The sequence below is a fragment of the Natrix helvetica genome, assembly GCF_964273705.1.
Source record: "Natrix helvetica genome assembly, chromosome: 2".
Classification (NCBI taxonomy): domain Eukaryota; kingdom Metazoa; phylum Chordata; class Lepidosauria; order Squamata; family Natricidae; genus Natrix; species Natrix helvetica.
This window is the reverse complement of record NC_138552.1, coordinates 38122220-38142399: the sequence shown is the minus strand read 5'-3', so window position 1 is coordinate 38142399 and position 20180 is coordinate 38122220. Positions and strand designations below refer to the sequence as shown.

Genomic DNA, 20180 nt, shown 5'->3' with positions numbered 1-20180 from the left:
ATTACGGGTAGAAAAACTGGAATTCATCTAGTTTTTCTCTGTCACCAAAAAAAAAAGAAGGAAATGAGAGCTTTCAATTTCAAACTTCTAAAAATCAAATGTAGTCATGTACTACACATTCTACAGATTTTTAACACTGTAAATCAAAATAGATTAGAAAACAATTTCATGCAATCATATTGGAATGGATTTTTCAATATGTATCCAATAATACCTGTTGAGGAAGATGCTGCTAACATCATCATGACTAATAGGTGGTTTCTTTGAACTTGCAGCCATTCTTAAGGGCCTTAGAAAACAATTCACAAGGATATAAAGTTGATGCACATATTCAGATTCTGCCTCAACCATATTGAAAACTATCTGATTTCTTTTTCGCATACTTTCTGCATGTGGAGAACAAATATAATCTTGGACAATTGTCTTCCATTTTCTTCTACACAACCAACCACGCATAAAACTCTGTACCTAAAAAGTGAATTTTGAAAAAATCATTTTTTATTATGTTCACAGACCAGCATTACAAATAAAAGCATTAGAAACAACAATAATAGTAAAAAATAAAGACAGAATAATGTATTGTGATTGGTAGTGGATTAACAGTGGGCAGTTAAAGTTTGCCTAATTTTATATACAGTATAACAGAATTTGGCCACCTTCAGAAAAACTACTTCATACTGATCTGATAAAAAAAACATTTTAATGGTCTTTGAAATGCATATAGAGTATATCAGTGGTAGGTTTCAAAAATTTTTAGAACCTCTTCTGTAGGTGTGGCCTGCTTTGTGGGAGTGGCTTGCCAGCCATGTGACTGGGTGGGAGTGGCTGGCCGGCCATGTGACTGGGTGGGCATGGCCAACTTGTAAAATGTGGTGAAACTCACTTAACAATGTTGGCTCAGAAACTCTGGCATTTGAAGCATGCAAGTCTTAAAGCTATCAAGTTACAAGACCCTTGCAACCCTAATGCTTTAGAGAAAAAAAACCCCAAGGTTGTTCAAGCTTGACAGCTTTAAGACTTGTGGACTTCAACTCCCAGAATTCTTCCTCTCACTCTTCATCTTGATGATGTGCAGATGGGCGGGGGGTAGGGAGTTGGAACCGGTTCTAAATGGCACTGTAGATTTGTGGAACATCTTCTATAGAAGAGGTTAGAACTGGCAGGACCCCCCCCCCCCGATATATACATATACATATACATATACATATACATATACATATACATATACATATACATATACATATACATATACATATATATATATATATATATATATATCCCATTCAATAGATATATTAATATATCAGTGTCTCAAGAAAGGAAAGGAAACATGCCTACAATTAGTAAATATAAAGTGGCAATTACACTTTTACTTCTTATTTTAGAGCATGCTTAGAAAGACCATAATAGTTTAGCTGATTTTAGAATATTTGGCATTGTAGTTTGGCTCAGAAAACAGAGACTATGCAGGGGAATTAGGATGCTTGGTTCGATTCAAGTACAGCAAATATATATTTATGAGAGTCACATCTGAATAACAGAACTAAATTCAGGAAATTTAAGTAGCCATTCTTCACATTTGTTTTGGAGGATATGTAATGGAACATGAGGAAAAGTAAACACAGAACTAATCCGAAACTTATTAAAACTACCATGCCTACTTCTGGGGTAAAGATGCATCTATTTTAATAAGTTTATATGCATTTTAGAACACTTGAACAGTCAATCCAAAACTATGCATAGGCTTCTACTTAATGCCTTCTATTTTTACCAACATCTCACATTTAAAATCAATTGGAAAGGAAACATTCCCTTAGGTCTATACAATAAATTGTATTGATTTAAATGGAAATTAACTGTAGAGGAACTAATGTGGCATAATAGTTAAGTTGTTGGATTTCAACCAAAAAGACTCAGATTCAGCATCCTAGTGCAGCGATGGCGAACCTTTTTTGGCTCGCGTGCCATAAGTGGGGGAAGCACAGGGGAGTTGTATGCGGGCGTGCCACACCCATAATGCAATGTGCAACCCCCCCCAGTGCGCATGCACGCACTAAAGGCGCCCCTCCCATTTTTTGCATGCTTTTTTCGCCCTCCCCACGCTCCAGAGGCTTTATAGGAGCCTGGGCAGGGCGAAAACAGCCTCCCCCGTCCCCCCGGAGACTTCAGGAACCTTCAGGCGGCTTCCCTGAATCCTTTGGACTGCTCAAAACGACCTTCCGGTTTGCTCAGAGGGCTGCTTTGAGCGCTCTGAAGGCTTCAGTGACCTTCAGGAGGCTTCCCTGAAGCATTCGGAACACTCAAAACGACCCTCCGAGCAAACCGGAAGTTTGCCCATAGGGGCAGGTTTTTGTGCTCCGGAGGCTTCAGGAAAGCTCATGAAGCCTCCGGAGGGCCTCTTTTCACCCTCCCCAGGCTCCTATAAAGCCTCTGGAGCCTGGGGAGGGCGAAAAATGGCTTTTAAAAAGGGTGAACTTAGCTGGCCAGCGCGCGCATGCGCTCTGGCCAGCTGACAGGGCAGCGCCTCGCGTACCCTGACAAATGGCTCCGCATGCTTGTGGCACGAGTGCCATAGGTTCACCATCCCGGTCCTAGTGTTTAGTTGTTGACTTTGGACAAGTAATTCTCTGATGCCAACCTACTTCCCAAGGATGATGGACACTTTAGGAATAAAATGAGGAGTGAATTGATTCATGCATGCTACCCTGAGTTCCCAGAGAGGACAGTTGGCAAACCTAATGTCATTATTCATGATTAAGCAGTTTTAAATAGTCAAACAAAGCAGTAGTGTATTTTCTATCCAATGCATGTGCCAAAAGGCCACAAATATATAACCCTAATGTAAAATATAAAAGGAAAAAAATCCTGCTAATAATAGCACCTATTGTTTTAAACATCATTATCATCCATTATTGTATGTTTATAAGTACTTTGATAACAATGCACTGTTGGCTATAAAAACTTTTAAATTCCTCTTCCCTTTTTTCTCTTTTCCCTCTTCTAGCATCAGAATAGCAACTATTAAGGAGTTAAGATGTTCATCTCAAACTTCAGTTTTGTAGTGATACTTTAGATTCAAAAGCTGAAAAATCCAATAGTTAGATTTTTTTTCTTTGGAATTGTTTTCACAGAGTACTTTGATACATGAATTTAAAGCCACATGGACCTTATTAACATCACTGTCTCTTTCATCAAACAGTTCATCAAGATAATTAGTTGTTCTGGAACACTTACTAAATGTTATGCTACTCGATCAAATGAAAATACATTTTCTTTAATTGAAATAAAAAATAGGAAATGATGTTATCACTTCTCCATCTAAATTGAGTGGAAAAGTACCTTTTTAATTTTTTTAATATCTGGATCATCTTCTTCTTGATTGCCTTGATATGGTCTCATTCGTTCTTTTGTTTTGTTGAGAGCTACAATCTAGTAAAAACAACAAACACAAATGTAAAATCTTAAAAAGTGTTCAACAGATTTCAGAATATAACATGAAATGTTGAAGATGTAATTTCAAGCCACTGGAACTTTACTTACTTACTTGATTTTTGTCCTTTTTATGTAGTGTATATTGTGGTGGTGCCTCTTTGAGAGCTGTATGCAACCAAATCTCATTCTAATGCATGCCGATTAGTGTACATTTAAAGTGATAATAAAGTTATTCTAAGTGTGGTTTTATAAACTTTCAATTTCTGAAAAAGAACTATATAAAATAACACTCAGGTAGGCGAAGGGATATCTTTTGTGTTCCATTAGCTGCTAAGATATAATGATCCATAGTAGAATATTTCAATTATATTATTCCCATGAGAATTATTTCAGCTTAAGGCCAGATAATATGCATTATGCAACACATATACTTTCCAACACCTGCTTGATCTGAAAGTCATTTCTCAGTACTTGAATCTAAAAAAGCAGGATTGTTATTAAAGCAAATTGTAGATTTTTGTTTGCTTTTAGCTTGCCCAGGTTAGAGTAACAAGCAAAGCAATCCATTGTAGAAAAAAGGCAATCATTCCAAATAACATTCAAAAACAATCTTGCAAGACTAATAAAAATGATTAATACACTTGACAAAATAGAAAAGTAATAAAGTTCATATTCAAATATATTACTCCTAGCCAAAGTTTAATTATAATTAATGAAACATTTGCCAATGATTAAAAAGGAAGGCAGACTGTAAATTAGACAGCAGTAGCAGCACAATAAGAATGAATTTTGAAATATACCTCTGATTTAAGTCTTTCAATTTCTGTGTCTTGATCTTCAAGCTGATGACGTAGCTGGTTTGCTGATATCTTTTCTGTCTCTACAATTTGAACTAGATGGATATATTTTTGCATCAATACTTCCCTCTCAATCAGGATATCTGAATAGCTATATGTTGAAGAAAATAATGAAAATGTTTATGTTAAAAATTATGTAGGCAACATATTTAAGCAAAGTTTGAAATACTAGATTCCATTATTCTTGGCAAATAAATTAGTTGGTGTATTTCCACACATTTTTATGTTTTACAACTTAAGTATAAATATGACACGGAATATTTAAATATGCAGGGCTGGGAAAAATAGCTTTATTGGTAATATTGATGGTAAGATATTCTTATGTTTATCAAAACAGAATTTATTCCATTAGGTAGTTTTTGACCAATAATCTTCCTATTCTTTTTTATAAACTGTAGCTACCCTACACACTCTCAGGCATTCTACAATGGTTTCCCTGGTATAGAACCAGTATTTAATTTGGGGACATGTAAAGGAAAGAGTTTTTAATAAATTCATTGTTACTTTCAATAAATATTACAACATAATGTGCTATGGAATACATGCTTCATTTAACTGATATTACACAATAGAAGTATCAAAGGTCCTGTTGTAGGACATTGGCTTTTAAAAAAACGGATTTTTCTTTGGTCATAGCAAGTTGACTATATATTTGTCTCAAGGTATAACACTAAAACTGTGCAATGGAAATGCTTTGTTTGGCTTTTGGACAAGCATGAATATAAAAAAAAACCTGTAGTATTGAGTGATGCCACCTTCCAAAGAGACATTTTATTCCCAATTCCTGTAGACTGATCTGATAATAAAAGGTTTACTCTACTTCTTCTAGTTATAAAGTAGGTTTTCCTGTGTCATTCAGGAAATGCTTTCTTTTGGCCTTGTACTCTGAGCACTTGGAAAAGCAATAGTCGTCTTCTCAGGTCCTGAGACAATAGTTAAGCAAAAGAGCCTTCTGGTAGTTCTCTACAAGCAGGAAGCTACACAGCCAAGATAGCCACAAAGTGGCAGGAGAAATTGGGGAAAGAAATGCCAGGAAAAGAGTCTGGTAGCCTATTCTAAAACCAAAGTCATTCAGGGAAAGGGCAGCCTTCAGATCAGAATAAAAAGTGAACTAGCCAAGGAGAGGGCAATACATTCAGTGGCAGGTAGACCTATATTCCCCCTTTTTTTGAGGTGGGTGACAACAGAAGCAATCTTCTGGCAACCAACTAGAGAGACAGACTAGAAAGAACAGCACTCAAATAACTAATTCTTTATCAAGAACACAGGTTTTGAGTCTCCTTCTACTCCATCAGCTGAATATCAATGATCTCTGAAGGGTAAGATTTGACAACTCATGTAATCTATAGGAGTCCCAGCCAGTTCCCTCTTCAATGAATGCTTTTACTAAAGCAGAATTACATGTACTTTCAACTATGCGGGGATGATGTGCCTTCATTTTTACAGGAAAGCAGCTATTTTCACTTCCAGATGCCCATTCTGTGAAGCCTATTTATCCTGTTGATTCAGAAGCAGAAAGTGAGACCAATGGAGTAAAGAGAAGGCTACAACTCCTAACAGTCTTCAGCCTAAGTAACCTGGAAGGCCTCCTAGTTTCTTTGGGAAAATAAGATAGAAGCCATATTCCATAGGGCTGCATCAGGAAAGCAATAGCTCTCAGTTAATAACATTATGCACTTTGCATTTTGTCATGAACCTAAATTCCTATAGCTGTGTTTACAATAGCAAACAGAAGAATGCTCTTTTAATTTATACCATATGTTTTATTTTATTCCAAGAAAAATATACCTTTTGTAAAACCTTACAAAGAAAAGCAATAAGTTACAATAAGAAATGAGAATAATAATGGACTGTAGCCAGACATATTCTGAGAGTTCAGAGAAATATTTAGAACAGCCAATATTAAAAGTTAACAAGATTTTCAAGTGGGTGATTACTTAAAGTTTTACAGGAAACACACAGTGTGTCTTCTCTGGTCAACTCCTTCACTAAAAATGTAATGTTGAAATAAGAAATTCCCTCTCAATCTTCTCACACTATGTGAAAAACCATAAATTCTGAAATTCAGCATTAGCAAATAATTTATAGACAGGTGCAATCCTAAAGGACTTTTGACGGCAGGTAAAAATACACTAAATATCTACCATCAAATAAAAGTAAAACACAAATTGCAAAATATATATCAAAGCCAATTTACCAACCCAACCAAATGCCCTCCAGAAGGGCTCTGTTTCCAGCCACTTCTCTGATATCCATTGTAAGATCCTTCTCTTAACTCCTTAGAAGCGGAACAAAGCAACTTCTTCCAGTTAGATCAGATTTCTATCATGATGCCACTGAGGCTGAGATCAAACTATAAGTAAGCATCTTTTTTTAGAGAGTGTATTTTAGAGAGTGTTATCAGAGTGGATTGGTAACTTGTTTTTCAAAATATCTGGAATGTTAATGGATAAAAAAGGTATCTTAAGGCAAGGATGTCAAACTCGATTTCATTGAGGGCCGCATTAGGGTTGTGTTTGACCTTGGGGGGGGCAGGGAGCACAGCTGGCTGGCGTGGCCAGCTCGATGTCACTCAACAACCTGCTCCAGCCCTCGGCCAGTGAAAACAGAGCTCAGGAGGGCCTTGCACGCCACCACCACCCCGAGCTCCATTTTTAGCTACAATAGCCTGCTCCAGCCCTCTGCCAGAAAAAACGGAGCTCAGGAAGGCCTTATGCAGCCCCAAGCTGGGTTTTGGCTGCAACAGTCATCGGCAGCCCTCTGCTAGCAAAAACAGAGCATGCGGCCCTCCCAAGATCCATTTTCGCTAGCAGAGGTGTTAGATATTAAAACACTAGCTACTATGGTTTCCACTCCAGTCCTCTGTTCCGGCGGGAACAGAGGTTTAATCTGATTGGTTAAGAGGTCTGACAGCTCCCTATAAAAGGAGAGCTGTCAGACCGAACTGTTGCTGGATTGTACATACTTGACTGTTACAATAAAGAGCTGTTGTTGCGTTAAACCAGAGTCTGCCTTCTCATTGCCCTATCTAACAAGAGGCACCATGGACCAATCCTTCGTTGTTTACAGGGCAGCCCCATGGGTCATATCTAAGCACCCTGCAGGCCGCATTGGGGCCGCGGGCCTTGAGTTTGACACTCCTGCCTTAAGGCATCTATTTTATCCTTTTCTCAATGAGAAGATTCACCCATAAGGAAGGAGAAATTATTTGTATATTTTAAGGGGTAGAAAATTCCAGGGGTAGTAGGTGGGAATTACAAAATGAATGCTGCAAGGTCATATGGTCCAGAAGTTACCTTCTCTTGTTTTATTTGTTTGTTTTATTTTCCACCCTTTTCATGGTTCAAGGTGACTCGATATCATTAAAAAATGGTCTACATACATGAGTTCAACAATGGTTCTTCATGTTACTTTACTGTTCCAATATAAAAATGACTCAAGTTGCTGCTCCTACCTCAGAAGGTATGACTACCCAGAAGACAAAATATATGAATCATGCTGGATTAATACTGCAGACCTGCGTATCAGGTATAGTGAACAAATGTGACAAAACAAGGTAAAGGTGGCATTGGAGAGTTATGAATGAATTAGAAACAAACATTTTTAAGAATATTGGCCTGAACTTTTCTTCTTCTGCATTATAAGCGAAGGAGACACAGAAGGAGTTGGTAATGGTGAAGAAATCCCCAGAGGGAGAGAGGAAGAAAAGGAAAGAAGACATTGTCCCTTAGCCAAACCAAATTATTAGTAACTAGTGTTGGAATTTCATACCTGGCTTGCTGAATAGCCTCCACCCACTCTTCTCCGTCTGCTTCCTCCTCACAACGGAGCTCAAGCGGCTTCTGCCCTTCATGGCCAAAGAGGACTGTGAAATAATACTGTAAATAGTTTTTGAAAGGTTTAAATGTAGTCATGTAATGCCAATATAATAATACAATAAAATTAAAATGTAAATATTAACCCAAAAGTATAATCAGTGCATACAATGACCCTCTGCTTTATCACAATTCATAGAGCTTTCTCTTGGTGAAAAAGATTTCTGAACTGAACAGATTCTCTGTTCAGGAAAAGAATTTGGCTTCCCGAAACACATTTGTAGAACACTCTCCCTGTATCTGCTCTAAACACATTATGTTGCCGTTCTTAGGCTTCAGCAATAACATTGCCGCAATGCTGCAGTCACCTATATGTCATAATCAGGGGTGGATTGCTGCAGGCATTACTGCCAGTTCGGTACACGGGCCAGACATGCGTACAGCACGCATGCGCAGTTGCCCATAAATAGGTCTGCGCATGCACAGAATATGAAACAATGGGGGGGAAACATGCTGCGCCGACTGGGCTAGGAGTCGTGGCAGGCCTGGGTCACTGCCAGTTCCGGCAACCCTGGCCAGCAAACCACTATTGGTTCAGCGAAACTGGGCTGAACCGGTAGGAACCCACCTCTGGTCATCATCAGAAAAGGTGTTTTCAGCCAAACCAACTTTGATATTTCAGCAGCCTAGCATTGTGGCTTAGCTAGCTTGTACCTCCTGACTCCTTTTATAACTGAACATAGCTTTTGAGCCACTCTCAGGATTGTTATATCACTTGAATAAAAGAGACAGAGAAATAATCATTTGTATCCCATGTAGAGTACGTTGCAATAATTCAATCGGGAAGGGACTAAGCAGTTTCCTAATCCAGGAACAGGCATAACTGATTCACAGCCTAAAGCTGTCTGACGATGTCCTAGCAATGGCTGCCACTATTAGGTAAAGGTAAAGGTTCCCCTTGCACATTTATGCTCACCATTCCCGACTCTAGGGGGCGATGCTCATCTCCATTTCTAAGCCAAAGAGCGAGCGCTGTCCGAAGACATCTCCGTGGTCATATGGCCATGACTAAATGCCGAAGGCATACAGAACACTGTTACCTTCCTACCCAAGTGGTCCCTATTTTTCTACTTGCATTTTTACATGCTTTCAAACTGTTAGGTTGGCAGAAGCTGGGACAAGTAACGGGAGCTCACTCTGTTATGCAGCACTAGGGATTTGAACCGCCGAGCTGCTGATCTTTCAGATCGAAAAGCTCAGCATCTTTGCCACTGAGCCACCAAGTCCCTTAGCAATGGCTGCCACCATTACTGATTCTAATTGTGAATGAATCATATAGCTATTGTGACAGGTTGTCTGTCTGTCTACCAATCTACTTATTTATATGGCCATCCATTTCAAACACATAACTCTGTGCATCTTACGGCAACTAAAAACAATGTAAGAACAAAACAAAAACTGATACAAACCCTTATGTCCCATACTTCTGTCTATTACTCTTTCAACACTCTCTATAGTACTGATTGCCATAGCAAATAGTATAATTTAACTGTAGATGGAAAGGAAAATTATTTCTGGTCTATCCAAATTCCCTTCATAAAGCATTTTATTAAATGGAGTAAAATTAAGTACAGTAAAAAAATGCCAATAGAAAAGCATTTGTGGACAAGTAGCAAGGCTGGGCAATGTTTCCTTAGGCTCAAATACTAGACTCAAAAGCCAGATATTCACTTAGCAATGAAAGCAGACAAGGCTGGTACCCGTGGCCTCTGTGGGAGAGGAATTCCAAGGTCAGCATCAAGCCTGGTCTCTTGGAAAAGAACAGAAAAGGTATGCTTTCATGTTCCCATATAAAGTGCTCCTCCTAGTCAAAGAGAACATACATGTCACAGACACACATATCCTGCCCCTGCAGATCTTAATAATTAGATAGGTACACATTCGAAGAAACACTTATTTGTGTATTAGAAACCCTGAATGTTAGAGGTGTTACAGTCTGACTATTAATGTGGGATTTTAGGTAATTTTAGGACTGGCCCTGTATGGTCTCTGAAAAGATAGATTAAAATATAAAAGGCGTTCTCATCATCCATAAGCCGACCAACTAGAAAATGGCCAACGATTCTCTAAACACCTTGGAGTGTTTGCTAAAATATTGCAGCCTTTCTCATCAAGTACTCAGTATGATCAAGTTAATCTAACTGATGTTAAACTATATCCAGGAGTGTGGAACAATAAAGAAAATAGGCAATTGAGAGCAGTCATAGTCAGCATAAACAATAACAACAATTTCCTTGTATTTTACTGTTAAACCTGGAAATGCTCTATCAAAATGTGGAAAGTTGGGATGGGAAGAGACTCATTTAATAACTGAAACAAGCATTTCTCTTTGGCCTGATGACACTTGATAGATGCCTGCATTAAGACCTCAAGAATTCTTCTTGGTCTCTTAAGAACAGAAGAAAACAGAAGATGGAATGATAGGTAATAATAGAGAATATGGATCCTGTGTCCCTTTTCTTCACCTTGTTAATGTTTCTATCTCCTGCATCTATGATTGTAGAAGGGGGGGGGGAGTACACCAACACACATTATAACATATAAAATAGGGAATAGTGACTTCTGGTTTTCTGCTTGTGCTGTCCCTTTTGTTGTATAGCAAACCTTGCAAAAAGACTAAATTGGTGAACCTTAAATTTTAAATAGGTTGATAGCTTTTGACTTACAAATTGGGCTTGGTATTGCTAAAATATAAACATCAGCAATGGCAATATATAGCACTTACTTATATACCGCTTCATAGTATCTGGTATCTGGTAACCAATAGGAGACAAAAACTACCTGAAAAATCTTGACAAAATGAATGAGACAAACATAGTATGTCCCCATAAAACATGTAACAAAACTAATATATGGTTAGTTGATACAACAGAATATCCTTTCCTTATATAGCATCTTATTAAACCATTCTCCACAAGCAAATAGCAGTAAACTAAAGCAGGCTCTTAAGAAGGTTATAGTATCTAGCTTATCAAATGGTTAACCAGCTTCAAATTAATATGCAAATTCCAAAACCTAAAGCCACCAGAAACAGATTTCTTATATCTACATTTCTATAACCAGAATTTGTTTTCTGATCACTCTTGCTGCTTTCGATTACATCTACGAAAGGAGCCATGACAAAATCTCAAATGACAAAAACCCAAAGCTCCCAAATAAGTTCCAGTGAAGTTTCTCCTCACCCGGAGGGGGGGCATGGCCAACAAAGAAGGTGGTGAGTGCATGGGGGCAGACAGTATACAGCAGGGGTGTCCAAACTTGGGAACTTTAAGACTTGTGGACTTCAACTCCCAGAATTTCCCAGCAATTCTGGGAGTTGAAGTCCACAAGTCTTAAAGTTGCCAAGTTTGGACACCCCTGCTGTATACAGCATCAACCACAGCCTGTGCAGCGCAGGTGAGTCCCTGCTCTGCGAGCATCAGCAGGACTCTCCAAGCAGATTTCACCAGATTTTAGTCCATCCCACCATCTCTTGGCTTGGCCATAGCCCCGAGGGCACAGAAGGCCCCGTGGCACATCGCGATCACCTGCTCTCCTTCCGTGCCTTTGCCTGCTGCTGGTGCCACTGCACATCAGAATCACCTGCCTCCATTAAATCAGGTATCAATTTGTCCCACCATCTCTCGGCTTGCCCATGTTGCCCATGTTTTCTCAAAACTAAGCCCTAATGCATCTTTTGGGGCCAAAAAATATATAAGTCCAGGTCTTATTTTTGGGGAAACATAAAGCAGTTTATGTTCTAAAAAATGGACGCTTTTGTTTATAATCAAAAAGTACCCCAACTCAGAGACAAGCTTTGATATATAAATAAGATATCAGTGTTCCAAGTAATGTACCCATAGAAAATAACTTACAGATATACTGATAATTTGCAATTGATTATTTTAAATGGAAATGTGCAGATAAAGCAATAATTAAAGCCATCCATGTGACACAGCTTGTTTGTTATTGCTATGTATTTAATTTGGTAGCTAGCAAAGGTTAAGATATCTCAGTAACAACTTAATATGCCATCTTTGAAATCTAGTCTTAAATGTATTGAAATGTGGACTTGTCGTTCACTTGAGCTAAAAACAACTAGAGCTATAAGAAGTATAACAGATGTGCTGATTACAGCTTGGAGAAAAATGTTATACTAGTTCTTGTACAGTTCTCAGCTCATTGGCTTACTTAAGAACATCTACTGCTAGGAAAATCTTGTTACACATCTCAAGATTAGTAAGTATTCTATTTTTTTAATCAAATAAATTTCAAAACTGGGAATCCAAAAATGTCAAATCACATTTCATATACATGTATCTAGTTAATTATTTGCTTTCCACTAATAATAGTTCTGCACAAGGACATCGTTTTCCTAGTACCTAGATAGACCTTCTGTTGCCTAGGAGCTTTTGCATGACCCAGCACCCTGCTGACACTGCTCTCATGTTCCTACTCTGGGCAAGCTGTGCATAAGAGCAAGGATTCTTGGTTTTATGGTGAAGTCATATACTTGGTATATATATGAGCATGGCTATGTGAAATCTCAGGTCCTGATCAAAAACCCTACAACAAAGCAAAGGAAGAAATCTGCTACATTTAATGGATTTTATCCATGAATTTACCCCGTATTACAAATTAGTTACCACAGGTTAGATATACACTAATTCTGAAAAATGATCATAGGTAATCCTCATGTAGTTATCACAGTTGTGACAGCATCTCATTTGTTAAGTGAAGCTGTCACATCTTTAACTTCAGTAAGGTACTTGACAAAGTAGACCATAGCCTACTTTTGGAGACGATTGAAAAAAAACGTAGGATAAACAGCATCAATATAAGATGCATTCAAAATTGGCTGACCAACTGTACTCAGTATTTAGTCATCAATGAAACTACATCTATATGTTTATGGAGAGAAGCATGCCGTAGAGTATCTCAAGGTTCTGTCTTAGGTCTAATACTCTTCAACATCTTCGTGGGGCTGCCTTTGAAAAGCATCTGGAAGCTTCATTTGGTGCAAAAGGCAGCGGCCTGAATGATTTTGTCTATACCTTTGTGTGCACATGTACCATGTTTCCTGCAGGAGCTGCACTGGTTGCTGATTTACTTCCGGGTGCAATTTAAGGTGCTGGGCTTTAAAGCCCTTCATGGCTTGGGACCAGGTTATCTGTGGGACCATCTCTTGACAAGGAATGTTGCAGGTCTCATCCCCTAGAGAGATACACCTGGTGGGACCCAGAAGAAGGCCCTTCTCCGTGGTGGGTCCCTCTCTCTGGAACTTCATTCTCTCAGACATTATAATGGCCTTCACTTGTACACTCTTCTAGAAGGTATTGAAGATCTGGTTCTGCCAGCGGACCTGGAGAACTCAGAGCAGGACGAAGTTCATTAAATGGCTTGTGTGGTGTGTTGTCACGGGGTGGGGGGTGGGAGTCTATAATATTATTTTATTAGATTAATTTCTTCTATTAGTTTTACTTTTTAAATATGATGTTTTTATATTCCTATAAGCTGCCTTGAGTCACCATGTGCAAATAGGCGGCAATAAAAAATTTCTAAAGAAATAAATGTTTTTTTAATATATTAATTAGCATTCACCTGGGAAAACAATATGTATATATGTTTTAGGTCTTTTAATGCACTTTTTAAAAATAATGTCTTGTTTATTTTGTTTTGTTTTCTTTGTCACTTTATTTTTTTGCTGTTGTTAGATAGGGCAAGGAGAAGGCAGACTCAGGTTTAACGCAACAACAGCTCTTTATTCAACAGTCAAGTATGTACAATCCAGCAACTGTTAGGTCTGACAGCTCTCCTTTTATAGGGAGCTGTCAGACCTCTCAACCAATCAGATTGAACCTCTGTTCCCGCCTAAACAGAGGACTGGAGTGGATATCTAACAGCTGTTTTGTATTTTAACTTTTTAAAAATAAAATAGAAATAGAAAAAAAGAATGTGGAGTGCTTGAAGTTTGAGGGTAAAGGCAGTGCAATCCCAAGGAAAAAATACAGCCGTTTTAAAAAGGTGCTTTAAAAAATGCTATGTATAGGCTTTTAAATACAAAACATTCTACAACCTTATATTTTTTACTAGCTTTAATACACATTATGGCTGTTATATACATTATACTATCAGATTTATGCTTGAAAAAGTTTGATCCAGCAAAATATATGCACGGAGAAATCTGATTACATGTTCAATCCATTTTAATGGAACCAATTTGAAACAATATTTAAAAAATTGAGTTTCTATTTCCTCAACATTTCAGTCTAAGGAAAAGATAGAGCATTTCTGTGCAAGAACTGAATGCTATCCTGGCCTCACAATCATCCAACCTCAGGCATTTCCAGGAAGCATCACCTATGCTAAGCCCAAAGGAAAAGCTGACAAACTCACTAGGTAGTTGCATATTACTCTGAAAAGACAACTCAAACTAAGCATCTAAATTTCCCCCATTCTTCTGTTCTCTAGGGTAAAAATATTCCCAGGTAGGAGGAGCTGAATGTCTTCAAACTACTGTACCTTTCAAATTGCTTCAAGAGAGGACGTCACTTCAATCGCTGACTATTCTATAGTTCACCTTTAAAAGAAATGATTTTTGGTAAGACAAAAAATACAAAAGATTCTTGGGGTAATACAGATGATTGTTAATTAAAGGTTATCTATATCCTTTGGAAGGGACACAGTGGCTCAGACACTGAGCTTGTTGATCAGAAAGGTTGGCAGTTCAGTGGTTCGAATCCCTAGTGCTGCATAACGGAGTGAGCTCCCATTACCTGTCTCAGCTTCTGCCAACCTACATGTTCGAAACATGTAAAAATGCAAGTAGAAAAATAGGAACCACTTTTGGTGGGAAGGTAACAGTATTCTGTGCTCCTTCAGCGTTTAGTCATGGCGGTCACATGACCACGAAGATGTCTTCGGACATCATGGGCTTTGAAACGGAGATGAGCACTGCCCCCTAGAGTCGAGAATGACTAGCACATATGCGTGGAACCTTTACAGTTATATCCTTTGTAAAACGTCTTGAAAGAGACAGCCACTGAGGAATAAAAGCCTAATTTTGAAGGGTTTAGTTAATGGATTCTCACCTGAATCTTGAGTGAAGACAAGTCTTCACTCAAGATTAACATCTTGCAATATTTTAAAAATTAATACAATGAAATAATTGTCTATATTTTACACTTAATATTACCATTAAATATTCAATGTTTTTGTACCCCCTTGGTCAATGGAGCTCTCTGTTTTTCTACTGCTCTGGGTCAATAACTCTTGATGGGGGAGAGATTTATTGTATGTAAACTTTCCCTAACTAGACATCCCTTCTGGTTCTGAGATGACATCGGTTTCAGAAAGCACATCTAAAAGTTTTATTTTGTTCAATAAGGGCATTCCCTATTGAACTAATGAAAAAATAAGAACTGATACATTAAAATTCTTACTGGAACTCAGCACATTCTATGACAGAAGTTATCTGAGAGGAAAAAATTGAAAGAATGTCCCTAACAATAGTAGTAGCCACTTTTCCTTATCTAAATTATACTGCTTTTCTGTTTTATACACTTCATCTTATCATCTATTACTTTAAAATGTACAATTAAGTCAACTGAAACGTTTTGGGAAGGCTTCCAAAATGTTACTCTCAGCAAATTGTTTTTGGACTGTGCTAACCATATTACAATCATTTTTTCCATTTAAAGGCAAAGTTTCCCACCATACCCCACCCTATCTATATCCTTCCTGCTCTGCACCATTTAAAAGTAATCTTACGATTAGAGTTACGGTTTTAGTGTATGAATACAAAAATAGCAGAACACCCTATTTCTGCAGTCTAAGTACATGAATAGAAAGAAAAATACAACTAAGTTCAGAAGCATTTATTTCCCAGAAAATTATGGGACTGCAGTCGAAATGCCATGTGTCCCATGCTCTCATTATCTTTTATTTGCACATTAAGTTTTTTGTCAGAAGCAGTTGATAAAATAACTATTGCAGTCTAGGGATAGTTAGCAACCTTAGATAGAATCATAAGAAACAGAATTAAAAAATCTTGCATTTTATTCAGTTTGGTATTTTAAAAGTAGAAAAGAACATTCAAGCTGCATATCAATTTAGACTTCTCCTATTGGCAAAGCTGATTAGGTTTTGCCTTCCAGACACATCACTCAGATTTTAAATCACTTCCATGTAAAGGGGATCACGTAAATAAGGGCATACATTTTAATATTTTACATTCCTTAGAGTATTATTTGTTTTTTTAATTCTAAAACCACCAAAGTTTTCAATGACTCTGAGTGGAATACATATTTAAAACCAAAGAAACCCCAGGGCAACAAAAAAAGAAGACAGTCATCCTGAAAGAACAGACATAAAACTCCTCAGAAATGAGAGACTAGATGTGGTGGAATCTCCATACTGAAGGGAAGTGTTAAAAAGGGGGCGAGCTAGGTGCCTTGCATTGCAAATGCAGTTCAGGCCTGACTTCCCCCTGAATCTGAATCTGATTGTTCCCAAGGAAATTCAGTCGGTCTAGTGAGATTCTTGTAAAGTAGGTGACTAACAATAAAGCTTCTGCTTGAAATTATTCATGAGTGATTTGTGTTCTGACCTAGGCTTCTTGAGAAAGCATAAATCACAATATTAGTCCCCAAACCCCTATTTTATTTATACGGCTGTGAATTATGGTCATCCACAGCTCCCATGGCTTCACAAGCAGTCTGTGAAGATTCCGACCGATGTCTGCTTGAGTTGCCACAGTCTTTCAGAGGAATGTTGATAAGCACCCACCTTATCTTCCTTGAAAGGCTGCCAAATGCAGAGCAAGGCCAAACTTAGCACAGTCAACCACAACTTTTCAAAGCGTGAAGCTTCATGCAAAGGCTCATGTCCCGTTCGCTCCTTTTTTATGTTGACCCTGTTTTCTTAATCGTTCTTGCCTTCTGGCAGCTCTGCACATGCGCACACTGGGAACAGGCTCCCTCTGTTCTTCTGCTTCACTGATGTCAGACTCCGGATGCTTTGGAGGCAGCAAATAACTACCAGATGACCTTGCCCCACTCTCTGCCTCTGACACAGAGCCCTTGTCCAAGCCTTCCCCAGACTTCAGGACTGGCCCATGTTCCTCCCCAACCTCCTCACTGTCTGACTCTGCAGCCAGTTCCGCAGGCCGGTGGCAGATCACAACAGATTCTTGTTGATTGTGCCTGACACTATATGAAAATCCAGTTCAGCAATGACTGGAATTGGCACCTAAGACAGACACCTGTTTTTTTAACAGGAGCTGAGAATCCAACAAAACTCCCAAATTGGGCATCAGTATCATCCGGGGACGTGCAACCCCATTCAGAACTTGAAGTGTAAAACCCTGGTTTTGAAAAATCCAAATCCTGATAGCCAGTTGGTCTGAACTTAAGTCTATGCCTCCCATTCAGTTCCCTTTAGTTTCCAAGGACATAAACCTGATAGCATCACTTTGTCAATCAGGGATATACCACTACCAGCATCTTGATGGTACCTGACCACATGCCAATGCATAATTTCACTCAGCAGCTGCCTATAGATATTACAATAAGAGATGAGAGCATTGGATTTTGTGGCATCCAGTAGTTTAAAGGCTTTGGACTTGATTACCCCCTTCCCACCATCACCAACTGTAACCAGACAAAAAAAGGAGAATCACTACCACCACCCCACATAGGACACAGTACATAGTCAATCCAGAAGAATACCATGATTGATGGCATCTAAAACTGCTAGAACTCTGCTGAGATCATCAAAAAGTACTGCTGTGCCTGAAACTCAACTGATAATCTTGGTGCCTCCAGGAAGTTCTGAAATTCCAACCTGACCCTCTTTCTCAACAAACTGCTCCCAATTAGAGTGGTGATTAGACAAAGGTGTTTTTAAAATCTGTAAAAATACAATCCCTTAAACATGCTTTTTCATTATTGGATTATTTCTGTAGGTATTTCATTGGTATTTTAAATCTACATTTTTAAACTTTATATTCTCTTTTTGTTTTTTTTGTTTAAACCATATAATCTCTTTATGTTTTACAATCTTTGATAGCAACTTGACTGTAAAGCAGGAAGGTGGGGTATAAGTCAAACCGGTTGACTGATTTCATTTTATTCTATTCTTTATCCAAAGAATTCTCGGTGGCATTTATTCCCCGGACACAAAAATGTAGTTAACTCCAGGAAAAAGAGTGATTTAGCTGAAGATTGTTTATTCAAGCTATCCTCATGAAAAATAAGATAAAATAAAAACCACACCCAAAATTCCAGTGTAATACAATTCCACTTTATCCTCGGCTTCCTGAACAGATAAGCAATTAGGAGCCAGTTACATAAAAGAGCAATATTTGAATAACTAGATAATTCAGAACTAAGGTCCTACAGCTCAGACATAATAAAATTATATCTGAATTAGTTGCAAATGAGCTGTGTCCTTTGTCAAGTAATCTAACAATCTCAGAACACAATTTCTCTTAATTGCCAATAAAACTTCAGGAAAAAAAAAACCGCAAATGAAGGTTACACTTCACCAAAGCAACACAGGGAAAATAAAATTTCAAAACAGGGGAGAATATCTGCAGACATTTCCCTGTATCTTCATAGAATATTCAAACAAGAAGCACACAACAATATCATAAGCAGATGATAAATTCCCATTTATCCAAATCCTATCAATAAAACAATGTCATCTTATGGGACCAGGGAAGTATTTTTCCTATCGCTGTACTTGCCTTTGGTACAGCATCGCCTCCAAGATCTGTATGGTTTCATCTCTGCTATCCTTTAGGAACCTTTGAAAACCTGGTTGTTCATTTAGGTACCAGAGTGAAATTACTTATGATTCTAACAGGAAGTCATAACTTTACGTTCTCTCTAGTTCTGGAACTGCTATTTTATCATCTTGATTTCTTTAATTTAGAGTCTTCAGGAATGGGTGTCATATAAATAAAGTAAGCCACCTTGGATAGCTTGCAAGCCAATGCAAATGAATGAATATGATAACTTTACAGGTAGGAATCCAAACATATTGTGAAAGCTATTAAGTAGTGGAACATTCTTCATGCTAAAGTTGTAGGTGCTCCATCACTGGAGATTATCAAATAAAGATGGGAGAAACCATTTGTCTAGAATGATCTGAGGCAGGTGTAGGATTCTACCTGTTTGGATTAGTTCGGGTGAACCGGTAGCTCTGAAGATCAGCTGGAAGCAGAACCGGTTCACTCCCACTAGCAAGTGGGCCCGCCCGCCTGCCCCTGTGCTTTACCTACCTTTATCTTCTCAGCTAAGCCACGCAGCAGAGTGGATTGCCATGCCTCAGTTTTTTCCCTTTTCAAGCAGTAATCCGGAAGGTAAGTCTTCTCTCAACTGTGTACGCACATGCAGTGCACGCACAGCGAACTGATTGTTAAACCAGTAGGATCCCACCCTTGATCTGAGGGTCCCCGTCTGGTCTAGAAGAGGTTCCTTCCAACCCTGTGATTTTATGATTTTTTTGAATCTCCAGGAATATTGTTTATTCTACAGTTCATCATAAAAACATGAAATCAATAAAGAAAGTTGGAACAAAAACTATTTGCTTTATTCTCTTAGGGGAAATTGATCTCGTCTGTTTTCTTAGCAATTTCCAGTACCATTAACCACGATGTTCTTCTGGGCTAGTTATTAGTAGTGGGATATTAAGGCAATGTATTACAATGGTGCCATTCCAGGTAAATAATGGATTGCAGATGATGATATTGGGGAATTATTGCACTGCTCTTTGACAGCTAGCTATCTTATCAGGTTCATTAGGATTCTATTTTATCCCTAGCTATCTTATCAGGTTCATTAGGATTCTATTTTATCCCTAGTGCTTTTAAATATTTCTGTGAAATCACCTGAAGAGGCTATCTGAAAATATGCGCTGTTGTCATCAATATCAAGATTACAGTCAGTCCTATCTTCTTTTTTCAACTAACACAAGTGAAACAGTTGATGTTCCAAACTGATGTGTGAGCAGTTAATAAACCGGATGACAGATA

The 20180-nt window shown here is 38.3% G+C and overlaps 1 protein-coding gene across 2 annotated transcripts in view; it reads right to left on the bottom strand.

Moving 5' to 3' along the window:
- Positions 1-20180, bottom strand: part of RASGRF2 (Ras protein specific guanine nucleotide releasing factor 2) — a 106759-nt gene that overhangs the window by 73491 nt on the left and 13088 nt on the right. For both annotated transcript variants that reach the window (XM_081941032.1, XM_081941033.1), the window contains exons 2-5: positions 8061-8167; positions 4233-4380; positions 3340-3429; positions 215-468 (exon numbers count right to left, since the gene is read on the bottom strand). In XM_081941032.1, coding sequence (XP_081797158.1) covers positions 215-468; positions 3340-3429; positions 4233-4380; positions 8061-8167 — 599 coding nt within the window. The remainder of the gene's footprint in view (positions 1-214; positions 469-3339; positions 3430-4232; positions 4381-8060; positions 8168-20180) is intronic.